Source organism: Pseudophryne corroboree, chromosome 11 (genome assembly GCF_028390025.1).
Source record: "Pseudophryne corroboree isolate aPseCor3 chromosome 11, aPseCor3.hap2, whole genome shotgun sequence".
Classification (NCBI taxonomy): Eukaryota; Metazoa; Chordata; class Amphibia; order Anura; family Myobatrachidae; genus Pseudophryne; species Pseudophryne corroboree.
The window spans coordinates 354,401,434-354,416,103 of NC_086454.1; the positions used below are offsets into that span (position 1 = coordinate 354,401,434).

A 14,670-nucleotide genomic window follows, 5' to 3' on the forward strand; every position below is an offset into this window, starting at 1 on the left:
GGGAAGCGGGCGCCGGCGCGGGCGGCCAGACGGAGCGGCGACCAGATGGAGCGGCGGCCAGACGGAGCGGGGATCCAGATGGAGCGGCGGCCAGACGGAGCGGATGAACAGATGGAGCGGCGGCCAGACGGAGCGGAGCAGCGCAGCAGCAGAAGAAGCGGTCGGGAAGCAGGAGCGGGGCAGTGGTAAGTATTGTTTTAGTGTGTGTTTGTTTGTAAGCTGCAAAGGGGGCACAGTAACAGGGGGCAAACAAAGGGGGCACAACAACTACTGGGGGCAAAGAAAGGGGGCACAACAACTACTGGGGGCAAAGAAAGGGGGCACCACAACTACTGGGGCAAAGAAAGAGGGGTCATAACTACTGTGGGCAATGAAAGAGGGGGCACAAATACTGGGGGCAAAGAAGGGGCATAACTACTGGGGGCAAAGCAACGGGGGCATGTTTTTATCTGTCACTGGGGGTATATGTGGCACTGGGGGCACAACCCTAGAAACAAACATTACCCCCTGGCAACAAGCATAACACCTACCGCATAAAATCCCTGGCAACGAGCATGACACCCTGAGCATGAAAACCCCTGGCACCGTGCATTTCCCACCCTAGGCTTATACTAGAGTCAGTAATTTTTCCCAGTTTTTTGTGGTAAAATTAGGTGCCTCGGCTTATATTCGGGTTGACTTATACTCGAGTATATACGGTAAGTGAAATCTGCTTCTAAGTCTCACACCCAATGGCATGACCCCTTTATCAGAAAGGTATTACTCCTTCTACCTGGCAATGCCCTGTGTAGAGAAGCAGCAGCCGGTGCTGTGCCCAGTGCTGTGCCCAGCATTCCCCTTATTATGTGACTGCTGTCAGTGTGCAATGTAATGATGCTGGCAGTACAGTATATGTATACAGGTAGGTACTGAGGATGTCCATGTGCCCCCAGCCCTTCTCACCAGCTTGGGCGCTCGGTACAGGCCCGGCCCTAAGATAGCGATGCTCCATTCCTGTACCCTGGCCCGGCCTCGGGATGTGGTGCTCCATGCTGCCCCTGCGCGTCTCCGGACGCTGATCCGGCGCTTCTGTGTTTCCAGGAGACGGGTGCCTGCTGCTGGTCAGCAGTCTCTCGGAGGCAGGAGCGGCACGCTGGCGGGCATGTAGGAGGGAAGTCTCAGGAGGCGCCGGCGGTGACTGGCTAGGGAGACGGGCAGTGTACCGAGGAATGAGCGGTTTCCTGAAGGACGCGCTGTGATTATTGGCCGAGGCGCACACAGGACTCTGAATCACAGTGCACATGGTTTTGCCCATTTGCTAGCAATTTTTTCTGCTGTGATCAGGTCTGAATTAGGCCCAATGTACCATACATATATTAATCTATAGATCGTAAGACCCCCCCACATACATTAACGACGGACTGATGCTATTTCCTGTCTGTTAGTGCAGTCTAGTTTTATTACTGTTTGTTCCTATTGTGAAGAGCAACATAATATGGTCCTGCTGTATAATTAACTGATAATAATCATAATTATAATTTATTAATCTGTGTAAAAATCAGTCTGCAGGGCTTATTAGGTTCAATAACACCTTCCAATATTTAATATGATGTGTGCGGTAGTTTTTCCTTAGTATTTATTATCACCTGACTACCAGGGAAAAGGAAGTACAATAATGACCCCAAAAAGTCTTATCCTAGAGCACCAAGGGTGTCAGGGATTTTTGTTACATAACACCTGGTTATATTATAGGGACAGCAGGCAGTGACACTGGGCCTACAGCAGCTGATGATGTCACAATGCTGCTGATGTCACAAAGCCTTGTGATGTCACTGGCTGGTGGCTAAGAGGCTCACGAACCTCATTTCCATTAGTGTATCTTCACCTATTCTAGTGTGAAGCTGCATTTCTTTGCCCTTGGCAAAATTGTTTGTATTGTTTCGACAATATGAGTCTAAATAAAAGAAAGCGACCAAATAACAACGGGTCTGCTACAAAGGAGCAAGCTCCTAGCAAGAGGAAGAAGGAGGAGGATGGATGTGAGGAGAAAGGCGATGTTTTCAAAACCGTAACATCAGGAGACATTCAGGTGCGCGAGGAGAACCGGTCATCTGAGAAAGCATCAAAGACTCTTCAAAATAAGAGAAAAAGAGAGTCATCAGATGAGTCCCCAACTATGAGGAAGGTAAGAAAGACCAGCAGCGGCAAAACTGAGGCCATGCTTAAGAAAGTGGCCACTAAAAGATCCTCAGACAGGACAGAGGACAGTGGACCGTGTAAGAAAAAGAAAGAGGAGGACCATCATGACAGTCCAGGCGAGGGACCCAGTGTGCCCATCATACCCCAGGCATCTGGACGGAGGGGCATAAAGAGAACTCGTATAAGTGAGGAAACTGGCTACAAAAAGAAGAGATCAGCAGATGCAAGTGGGATATCCGTAGCCAGTACCCCAGAGACATCAGCTGCGTCTCACCATCTGGCCAGTTTGACCTTCCACAGAATGCTTGGAGAAGGCGCCTTCGGGAAGGTGGTCCTAGCGTCCCATTCCATCAGCAAACAGCGTCTGGCCGTGAAAGTCATAGAAAAGAAGACAGTAGTGAACAGCATTAAGAAATACTTTATGTGTGTAGAGAAAGAGGTGATGAAAATAACTGGGGAGAGTGCACTCTTTCCGCACACATATGCTGCCTTCCACACACCGGGCCATGTATTCTTTGTAATGGAGTACCTGAGTGGTGGAGACCTCTGCCAATTAATACAGAGCAGAGGCCCATTTGATGTTCCTACCATCAGATTTTTTGCAGCAGAAATACTCTGTGGGCTGCAGTTCCTGCACACAAGAGGCATTGTCCACAGGGACATTAAGACAGAAAATATACTTCTGGATGCAGCTGGCCATGTGAAAATCGCAGATTTTGGCCTCTCTGTGATGAATGTCCATGGCGATAAGAAAATATCAGGACAAGCTGGGACTCCGTATTACATGGCTCCAGAGATTATCTGTAATGTCCCATATAACATCATGGTAGACCTCTTTTCATTCGGGGTAGTATTGTTTGAAATGGCTACTGGAATATACCCCTTTTGTGCTGGCAATGATGCCACCAAGATTGCGCTGTCTATCATGCATGATGCTCCATGCTATCCGAGCAATCTCCATCCAGAGATTAGGGACCTCCTTGAAAGACTCTTATGCAAAGACCCAGAGGAGAGACTGAATCGCTGTAGTAACATCTCATGTCATCCATTCTTCAAGTCCATAAACTGGGAGAAACTAGAGGCCGGTAGGATAACTCCCCCATTTACCATGTATCCTACTCCAGTGACAATGGCTGAAGCTATACCGATGGATGACCTGCTCTCACCTACAGAATCTGCAATATCTGCAGAGGATGAGAGCCTGTTAACAGGATTCTCATTTACCAGTGACATGTGGACAACAATGAACTGCGTAAGACGAACTACCAGCCGCTGCATCATCCTCTAGGCAGTAGCATCACCAGCTGCCTCCTCCTCCCGGCACAAGCACCACCAGCTGCCTCCTCCTCCCGGCACAAGCACCACCAGCTGCCTCCTCCTCCTGGCAGAAGCACCACCAGCTGCCTCCTCATCCCGGCAGCAGCACCACCAGCTGCCGCCTGCTCCCGGTAGAAGCACCACCTGCTGCCTCCTCATCTTGGCAGTAGCAATACCAGCTGCCTTTTGCTCCCGGTAGAAGCACCACCTGCTGCCTAAATGCACATAGGCCAGGTGAGGGACTTGCAGAATATTGGGGTCCCTTGACGTGGGCTGCAAGCTTAAATATTTTGATCAAAACATGATAAAACGCCCTCTAATTTATTTGCTACATGCACACAGATTTCTCAGTATATTATTGTTAGAGCTGACAGCAAATGTCTTTCTGTTTTATATAAATATATGGCATTAATACTGCCATGCAGCTGGTACCATGTACAATATGGGGAACACCAAGTGCGGGCATATTTCTTTTGATTTGAAAATATTTTGCCTATGTTTTGATCAAAATATGACAAAATCCCCAATGTTTTATTTGCTACATATACACAGGTCTACAGTATATTATTGTTAGAGCTGACATCAAATGTTTTCCTACCTCCTCCTAATGCCAGTAACACCACACACAGCACAGCAGCCTGGCACACACATGCACATATACACACACAGCGGCCTGACACACATATACGTATAGCTTCCTGGCACCCCCACACACACAGCGGCCTGACACACACATATATGCACAGTGACCTGGCACCCACACACACACAGCGGCCTGACACACACATATACGTACAGTTTCCTGGCACCCACACACACACACACAGCGGCTGACACACACATATTGCACAGCGGCCTAACACACACACAGCAGCCTGACACACACACACACACACACACACACACACACACACACATAGCAGCCTGACACACACACACAGCAGCCTGACACACACACACACACACACACACACACACACAGCAGCCTGACACACACACACACACACAGCACAGCAGCCTGACACACACACACACACACACACACACACACACAGCACAGCAGCCTGACACACTCACACACACACACGCACACACACACACACACACACACAGCAGCCTGACACACACACACACACACACACACACACACACACACACAGCACAGCAGCCTGACACACACACAGCACAGCAGCCTGACACACACAGCAGCCTGACACACACACACACACACACAGCACAGCAGCCTGACACACACACACACACACACACACACACACACACACACACACACACACACACCAGCCTGACACACACACAGCACAGCAGCCTGGCACACACATGCACACATACCCACAGCGGCCTGACACACACACACACACAGCAGCCTGACACACACACACACACACACACACACACACACACACACACACACACAGCACAGCAGCCTGGCACACACATGCACACATACCCACAGCGGCCTGACACACACATACACACAGCGGCTGACACACACACATACACACACACACAGCGGCCTGACACACACACACATATATATTCCAGAGATGAGATGGGAGAAGGAAGGGAGAATTAGGCCAGAGAGACAGGGGGGGGGGAAAGGGTGAACAGAGACAAGAGGAGAAGGAAAAGGGGAAGCAATTAAGCTAGAGAGACACGAGGGGTGATTATTACAGAGAGAGATGGGGGGGCAGATTAGGCCAGAGAGAGATGGAAGGGGGGGTTAGACCAGAGAATGAGGGGAGGAGTTACGCCAAAGAAAGATGGGGGGAGGAGGAGGAGGAGGAAGTGAGGGACAAAGCCAGAGAGAGACCATAGGATAAAGAGGGAATTTGGCCAGAGAGAGACGAGAGTAGGAGGGGGGAGGGAATTAGGCAACAGAGAGAGACACACACACGAGAGGGGGGGATTAAGTCAGATAGAGACGGGATAAGAGGACGGAGGGATTAGGCCAGAGAGATGGGAGGAGGGGGAATTAGACCAGAGAGGGATGGAGGAGGGGTGGTTAGACCAGAGAGATGGGAGGAGGGGGGGATTAGGCCAGAGAGAGATGGGAGGAGGGGGGATTAGGCCAGAGAGAGATGGGAGGAGGGGTGGTTAGGCCAGAGAGAGATGGGAGGAGGGGGGATTAGGCCAGAGAGGGATGGAGGACGGGTGGTTAGGCCAGAGAGATGGGAGGAGGGGGGGATTAGGCCAGAGAGAGATGGGAGGAGGGGGGGATTAGGCCAGAGAGATGGGAAGGGGGGGTGGGATTAAGCCAGAGAGATGGGAGGAGGGGGGGATTAAGCCAGAGAGATGGGAGGAGGGGGGATTAGGCCAGAGAGAGATGGGAGGAAAGGGGATTAGGCCAGAGAGGGACGGAGGAGGGGTGGTTAGGCCAGAGAGAGATGGGAGGAGGGGTGATTAGGCCAGACAGATGGGAGGAGGGTTGGTTAGGCCAAAGAGATGGGAGGAGGGGTGGTTAGGCCAGAGAGATGGGAGGAGGGGTGGTTAGGCCAGAGAGATGGGATGAGGGGTGGTTAGGCCAGAGAGATGGGATGAGGGGGGATTAGGCCAGAGAGATGGGAAGAGGGGGGATTAGGCCAGAGAGATGGGAAGAGGGGGGGGGGGGGTTAAGACAGAGAGATGGGAGTTGGGGGGATTAGGACAGAGAGAGATGGGAAGAGGGGGGGGGGATTAAGCCAGAGAGATGGGAGGAGGGGGGGGATTAAACCAGAGAGATGGGAGGAGGGGGGATTAGGCCAGAGAGAGATGGGAGGAGGGGGGATTAGGCCAGAGAGATGGGAGGAGGGGGGATTAGGCCAGAGAGATGGGAGGAGGGGGGATTAGGCCAGAGAGATGGGAAGAGTGGGGGGGATTAAGCCAGAGAGATGGGAGGAGGGGGGGGATTAGGCCAGAGAGAGATGGGAGGAAAGGGGATTAGGCCAGAGAGGGACGGAGGAGGGGTGGTTAGGCCAGAGAGAGCTGGGAGGAGGGGTGGTTAGGTCAGAGAGATGGGAGGAGGGGGGGATTAGGCCAGAGAGATGGGAGGAGGAGGGGGGGGGGGATTAGGCCAGAGAGATGGGAGGAGGGGGGATTAGGCCACAGAGAGATGGGAGGAGGGGGGATTAGGCCAGAGAGATGGGAGGAGGGGTGGTTAGGCCAGAGAGGGACGGAGGAGGGGTGGGTAGGCCAGAGCCAGAGAGGGACGGAGGAGGGGGGATTAGGCCAGAGAGAGATGGGAGGAGGAGGGATTAGACCAGAGAGATGGGAGGAGGGGTGGTTAGGCCAGAGAGATGGGAGGAGGGGGGGATTAGGCAAGAGAGATGGGAGGAGGGGGGATTAGGCCAGAGAGAGATGGGAGGAGAGGGGATTAGGCCAGAGAGAGATGGGAGGAAGGGTGGGCAGCAGCTGGGGAAGGGTAACAGAGCAGGGGCTGGCAGATCTCATCAGGAGGGGGCAGGAGGAACTCTGGCACTGCTCTCTTTAAAATGGGTTCATATTTTCCAGAATAAAAAAACCTGTATCTTTCTGAAAAACCTTATCCCCAAAAGGCCCTAAACTAGAAAATGAGCTACCTAACAAATCATACCCCAAGTCTTACTTCATCCTCCACCCTGAGTTATGACTTCCCATAGACCCCTCATAGACTGCAGCAGGAAACTCAGTTACAACCAAACAGGACGTGGGAGAAAAATGCTGTCATTTTAATCTTTACATTACTCCCAATTATTCATCATTCATTGTTTTGCGCTGAAATCTGGCACGCAGTGCGCACTGGTTCTACGTGTCCATGACAAATTTCAGCTCAGTGTGTTCAATAACTTTTGTAGTGTAGCCCCTCAAACACCATGCCCCCCTATCAGGAATTCCCTACGGGGGAATTCCGTTTACTCAACCGTGCCATTATAATCTACCTCTGTCAGGTAGGTGGTGCGGCAGGTAAGTCCATCTGCCCCTGAGGAGGTGACATCCAGCTACTTACAGGAGCAAAAGTGAAATTATACCTTCACCCACCCAACCTAAATACATATATACCTACACATTTTATACATTTCATTGAAGACAGCAAAAATAAGAATTTACTCACCGGTAATTCTATTTCTCGTAGTCCGTAGTGGATGCTGGGGACTCCGTAAGGACCATGGGGAATAGACGGGCTCCGCAGGAGACTGGGCACTCTAAGAAAGATTTAGGACTACCTGGTGTGCACTGGCTCCTCCCCCTATGACCCTCCTCCAAGCCTCAGTTAGGACACTGTGCCCGGAAGAGCTGACACAATAAGGAAGGATTTTGAATCCCGGGTAAGACTCATACCAGCCACACCAATCACACCATATAACACGTGATAGGAACCCCGGTTAACAGTATGATAACAATGGAGCCTCTGAACAGATGGCTCGCCATAACAACCCGATTTTTGTAACAATAACTATGTACAAGTATTGCAGACAATCCGCACTTGGGATGGGCGCCCAGCATCCACTACGGACTACGAGAAATAGAATTACCGGTGAGTAAATTCTTATTTTCTCTAACGTCTTAGTGGATGCTGGGGACTCCGTAAGGACCATGGGGATTATACCAAAGCTCCCAAACGGGCGGGAGAGTGCGGATGACTCTGCAGCACCGAATGAGAGAACTCCAGGTCCTCCTCAGCCAGGGTATCAAATTTATAGACTTTTGCAAACGTGTTTGCCCCTGACCAAGTAGCAGCTCGGCAAAGTTGTAAAGCCGAGACCCCTCGGGCAGCCGCCCAAGATGAGCCCACCTTCCTTGTGGAATGGGCTTTCACATTTTTAGGCTGCGGTAGTCCCACCGCAGAATGCGCCAGCTGAATAGTGCTACAAATCCAGCGCGCGATAGACTGCTTAGAAGCAGGTGCACCCAGCTTGTTGGGTACATATAGAACAAACAGCGAGTCAGTTTTCCTGACTCCAGCCGTCCTGGAAACATAAATTTTCAGGGCCCTGACTACGTCCAGAAACTTGGAATCCTCCAAGTCCCTAGTAGCCGCAGGCACCACAATAGGTTGTTTCAAGTGAAAAGCTGATACCACCTTCGGGAGAAACTGAGGACGAGTCCTCAACTCTGCCCTATCCATATGGAAAATCAGATAGGGGCTTTTACAAGACAAAGCCGCCAATTCTGACACCCGTCTGGCTGAAGCCAGAGCCAACAACATAACCACTTTCCACGTGAGATATTTTAAATCCACAGTCTTAAGTGGCTCAAACCAATGTGATTTTAGAAATTCCAAGACCACATTGAGATCCCAAGGTGCCACTGGGGGCACAAAAGGAGGCTGAATATGCAGGACTCCCTTGACAAAAGTCTGAACTTCAGGCAGTGAAGCCAGTTCTTTCTGGAAGAAAATCGACAGGGCCGAGATCTGGACCTTAATGGACCCCAATTTGAGGCCCAAAGTCACACCTGCTTGCAGGAAATGTAAGAAACGACCCAGTTGAAATTCCTCCGTTGGGACCTTTTTGGCCTCACACCAAGCAACATATTTCCGCCAAATGCGGTGATAATGCTTTGCGGTGACATCCTGCCTGGCTTTGATCAGGGTAGGGATGACTTCCTCCGGAATACCTTTGTCACAACTGAGGGCCTGAGCTGACGGAAGGCAGCCTCAGTTGTAGGGGCTGAGATGTACCGGAACCTGGGAGGTTGTATCAGACCCCTGGACATGTAAGTAACATGAAGAGAAACCGCCCGTAGGCGTGACCACGACAACTTGAGTAAAAGTCAATGATATTTATTTATGACAAACTCCATGCATCACAGTAGCAGTAAAAAGAAACATAAAAATCAGCAGAGAAATAATAATACAGTTCCTGGGTACTACAGGGTGGCAGGGGCCACAGAGCTCTGGTGGTATGAGACAGTTCTTATTATCTGCAAGTTGGAAAGTCCTTACCAGGCTCAACTGTAGCAATGAGTAAAGCCCAGGGTCGTACCAGCTGGTGTTCCAGGGAAAGCTGGACTGCTGTAGATAAAATGCTGCTGTGGGTACTGGTTAGAACCAGACAGGTGTTGGCACGGAGTAGATACTGGCTGGAACCAGTTAAATAATAAATAAAGCTTGAGAGCGATGCAAAATAGATGAAATGTAGAATTTGAGAGCGGAGAAATAATAATACCGGTGGAGAGTGGTAAACTGCAGAAAAGGACACCGGCCCTTTAAGAGAAGCTGTACACTGCTGGAAGCTGAGCTGGAAGCAGGTGATGTTGTAGCTGGAAACAGGTGAGTCCAGAATGGATCGGAGAGTCAGGCTACACCGCAGATGGAATGCTGGTGCGGGTCTCTATAGCAGAAGTCTGGAGACAGGAGCTGGAACCTGGAAGACAATCACAGGAGAGAGACAAACTGGAACTAGGTTTGACAACCAAAGCACTGACGCCTTCCTTGCTCAGGCACAGTGTATTTATACCTGCAGCAAGGAAGGGATTGGCTAGGCAATTATGCAGATTAACAATACTGACAACAGATTGGAGGAAATGATCAGCTGACAGAATCCAAGATGGCTGCGCCCATGCAGACACTTGGAGGGAAGTTTGGTTTGTAATCCATGTGGTAATGAAAACAGTAATGTCGGCGCCGGCCACTGGAGACAGGAGACGCCAGGCTGACAAGTGCACATCCAACCACGCGGACACAGCGGAGGCCGCGGCTGACGTAATCGCCACTCTGACACTCTGCATGCAGAAGCTCAGGGACGGCGGCGGAGGCCGCGGGAGACGCCATGCCAGATGTAATAAGGCGTTACTGTGACAGCGTCTCAGAGAGACAGGAGAGGATGCAGGAATGTGAACATTAGGATAACAGATGGGATCCGGTCCTGGAGCGCTGAGCCAGCCTTAGGAGGCATCTGATGGGTAAGAAATGGCGTCCAGATACCCGGATCGTGACAGCACCCCCCCCCTTTAGGAGTGGCCCCAGGACACTTCTTTGGCTTTTGAGGAAACTTGGAATGGAATCTCCGGACCAAGGCAGGAGCATGGACATCAGAAGCATTGGTCCATGAACATTCCTCAGGGCCGTAACCCTTCCAGTCAATAAGATACTGTAGTTGACCGTAACGGTGACGTGAGTCCAGGATCTTGGCCACTTCATACTCAACGCCTCGTTGAGTTTGGACTTTCGGAGTTGGAGGAAGTGAGGAATGAAACCGATTCAAGATCAGTGGTTTCAACAGGGAAACATGGAATGTCCTGGGTATTTTTAAGAAGGGAGGCAACTGAAGTCTGTAAGCAACAGGATTGATGACTTGTTCAATCTTGAAAGGACCGATATAGCGAGGTGCAAACTTCATACTGGGAACTCTTAACCTCAAATTCTTCGTGGATAACCATACCCGATCACCCACCTTGAGAGCAGGAACTGCTCGACGCTTCTTATCCGCAAACTTCTTGTACCTGAACGATGCCTTGAGCAGAGCTGATCGTACGCTCTTCCAGATATTGGCAAACTGATGCAAGGTGATATCCACTGCGGGAACAGAAGTTGCTGGAAGCGGTTGGAACTCAGGGACTTTAGGGTGGAATCCAAAGTTGGTGAAGAATGGTGTTGAAGAAGATGAAGAATGATACTGGTTGTTATGACAGAACTCGGCCCAGGGAAGTAATTGAACCCAGTCATCTTGAGAGGAGGACACATAGATGCGGAGGAAGGACTCCAAGTCCTGATTCACCCTCTCAGTTTGACCATTGGTCTGAGGATGGTAAGCCGTGGAAAACTTTAGCTTGACTTGGAGGACTTGACATAAACTTTGCCAGAATTTGGCTGTGAATTGAACTCCTCGATCTGAGATAATTTCTTCTGGAAGACCGTGGAGTCGAAAGATCTCTTGTATGAATACTTGAGCCAACTTGGAAGCTGACGGAAGACCGGTAAGAGGAATGAAGTGTGCCATCTTGGTGAACCGGTCAACTACCACCCAGATGGTATTAAACTTGTTGCACATGGGCAAATCTGTAATAAAATCCATCGACAAATGGGTCCATGGTCGACGGGGAACAGATAGTGGAACCAGTTGCCCCGCAGGCGACTGGCGGGATACTTTATGTTGAGCACACTTTGGGCAAGATGCAATAAACTCCAAAACGTCCTTTTTCAGAGTTGGCCACCAATAGGACCTAGAGATAAACTCCAGGGTTTTTTGGATACCTGTATGTCCGGCAAAGCGGGAAGCATGGGCCCAATGCATGAGCTTCTTCCTTAGTGTCGGCTTCACAAAACTTTTCCCTGATGGGGGCGTAGAGTCCATCCCTACCGTGGAGAATGCCAACGGATTTATAATAGGATGCTTGTCTGAAGACTCTGACTCATTTTCTTGCTCCCATGAGCGGGAAAGGGCATCGGCCTTGCGATTCTGAGAGCCCGGACAGAACTGGAGTTTAAAGTCGAACCTGGAAAAGAAAAGTGCCCATCTGGCCTGACGAGGGTTGAGACATTGTGCGCCTTTCAGATATAGAAGGTTCTTGTGGTCTGTAAGGATGGTGATTGAATGAGAAGCTCCCTCCAACAGATATCTCCACTCCTCTAGAGCGAGCTTGATGGCTAGCAACTCCTGGTCGCCAATGGCATAGTTGCGCTCCGCTGGGGAGAACTTCCGTGAGAAGAAACTGCAAGGATGTAAATGGCCATCTTTAGCCCTCTGAGATAACACCGCTCCTACTCCAACGGAGGAGGCATCCACCTCTAAGATGAAAGGAGAGTCGATGTCAGGCTGTTTCAGGACAGGCGCAGAGATGAACCTCTGTTTTAAAAGATGAAAAGCTTGCATGGCTTCTTCAGACCACTTGGACGGGTTAGCACCCTTCTTGGTGAAAGCAGTAATAGGCGCCACAATGGTGGAAAAGTCTCGTATAAACTTTCGGTAATAATTGGCGAACCCCATGAACCTCTGGACCCCTTTGAGGGTTAAGGGTACCGGCCAATTCTGGATTGCTTGTAGTTTCTCAGGATCCATCTCTAGTCCGGAACCGGACACAATGTACCCTAGAAACGGAATGGACTTGACTTCAAAGACGCATTTCTCTAATTTGCAATAGAGATGATTGACACGGAGACGGGACAGAACCTCCTTTACCCAAAAACGATGTTCCTCTAAATTGTTGGCAAAAATGAGGATATCATCTAGATAGACCACGACATGACGGTATAGAATGTCTCTGAAAATCTCATTGACGAAATGCTGGAAGACAGCTGGAGCATTGCTCAATCCGAAGGGCATGACGAGGTACTCATAATGTCCATCACGGGTGTTAAATGCGGTCTTCCACTCGTCACCCTCACGGATCCGGATGAGATTGTATGCACCTCTCAAGTCCAGCTTTGTAAAGATGGTAGCTCCGCTAACTCTGTCAAAGAGCTCAGTAATCAGGGGTAAAGGATAGCGGTTCTTGATGGTAATGTCGTTCAAACCTCTGTAGTCGATGCACGGCCGCAGACCACCATCTTTCTTTTTTACAAAAAAGAAGCCTGCGCCGGCTGGAGAAGAAGAAGGTCGAATGAACCCCTTTGCTAGGTTCTCTTTAATGTATTCCTCCATAGAATGCGTCTCAGGCAGAGACAACTGAAAAGTTCGGCCTCGAGGTGGAACCTTCCCTGGAACGAGATCAATCAGGCAGTCCCATTCTCTATGAGGAGGAAGGATATCAGCAGAAGCTTTACTGAACACATCCGTGAAATCTTGATATGGAGGAGGTGGAACATCAGACGACCTGGGGGAGGAAGAACAGACAGGCAACACTTTAAACAAACATGTCTCAGCACAGGAGGGACCCCATGCCAGAATTTGCGTAGTCGTCCAATCAATTGTAGGATTGTGAAGACGGAGCCATGGAAGGCCCAGGACCACAGGATGTGTGGCTCTTGGAATCACTAAAAGTGAAATAAGTTCGGAATGAAGAACTCCCACTCTCAGACGAACTGGTAGAGTCCTTAGAGCAATAACTGTATCAAAAATTTTACTGCCATCCAATGCAGTTAAGGAAAAGGAGGAAGGAAGTCTCTCGGTGGGTAGGGACCACCGTTTAACATAGGCTTCGGTAATAAAGTTCCCAGCTGCTCCGGAATCAAGGAGGGCAATGACGTTCTGATAACGTTGAGCAACTTGAAGCGAGACTGGGAGATTACAATCTTGAGGAGATGGAGAGGAGATCATTACTCCTAGCCGGCCCTCTCCTTGGCGAGCTAGGATTTGGAGTTTCCCGGACGTTTGGGACAGGCATTAATAGTGTGAGACGGAGCGACTCAGAGAGACGTCTTCGGCGCTCAGCAGGAGTTAAACGGGAACGGCCAATTTGCATGGGTTCATCTTTAGTTGGTGACAGTTGGCGAGGAGGAGGAGCAGAAGATTTTGGAGCAGATGATCTTCCACGCTCAGTTGCTCTCTCTCTGAAACGTAAGTCAACTTTCGTACAAAGTGAGATTAGCTCATCTAACTTGGAGGGTAAGTCTCTGGTAGCTAACTCATCTTTAATACGCTCGGATAAACCATGCCAGAATGCAGCATACAGGGCCTCGTCGTTCCATGCCAGTTCAGATGCCAGAATCTGGAACTGTATAAGATATTGTCCTACAGTACGTGATCCCTGGCGTAAACGGAGAATCTCAGACGAAGCTGAAGTTACCCGGCCTGGCTCGTCGAAGATGCGCCTGAATGTTGACACGAATGCAGTGTAAGAAGATAGCAGGGTGTCGGACCTCTCCCATAACGGTGATGCCCAGTCGAGGGCTGAGCCACTGAGAAGAGAGATGATGTAGGCAATTTTTGTACGGTCACTGGGAAAATTGCCAGGTTGTAGCTCAAACTGAATCTCACACTGGTTGAGAAATCCCCTGCAGAATCTTGGAGATCCGTCAAATTTTGCTGGCGTTGGAAGATGAAGACGTGGAGCAGAAACGGGTAAGGTGGGTGGGGTTATAGTTGGAGTCACTGTGGTTGACGCCCCAGATGCGCCTGATCCACGGAGAGTTGTCTGAATCCCATCCAGCCGAGTAGAGAGATCCTGGAGACAGCGGATGATGTGGCCCTGTGCAGCCTCCTGATGTTAAAGTCGGGCTGCCAGTTCTTGCATCGGCCTGGCCGCTTGATCCTGGTCTCCGGCTGGATTCATTTGGTCAGTGCTTACTGTCACAACTGAGGGCCTGAGCTGACGGAAGGC

The 14,670-nt window shown here is 50.3% G+C and overlaps 1 protein-coding gene across 1 annotated transcript; it reads left to right on the forward strand.

Moving 5' to 3' along the window:
• Positions 1-1,927: 1,927 nt before the first annotated feature.
• Positions 1,928-3,466, forward strand: LOC134968797 (protein kinase C delta type-like). Its single transcript, XM_063944280.1, has one exon. The coding sequence runs from the start codon at positions 1,928-1,930 to the stop codon at positions 3,464-3,466; it is 1,539 nt and encodes a 512-aa protein (XP_063800350.1).
• Positions 3,467-14,670: the final 11,204 nt, after the last annotated feature.

Bases quoted from the DNA above. Each gene is read 5' to 3' on its own strand.
- LOC134968797 (XM_063944280.1), top strand. From the start codon at position 1,928: ATGAGTCTAAATAAAAGAAAGCGACCAAATAACAACGGGTCTGCTACA.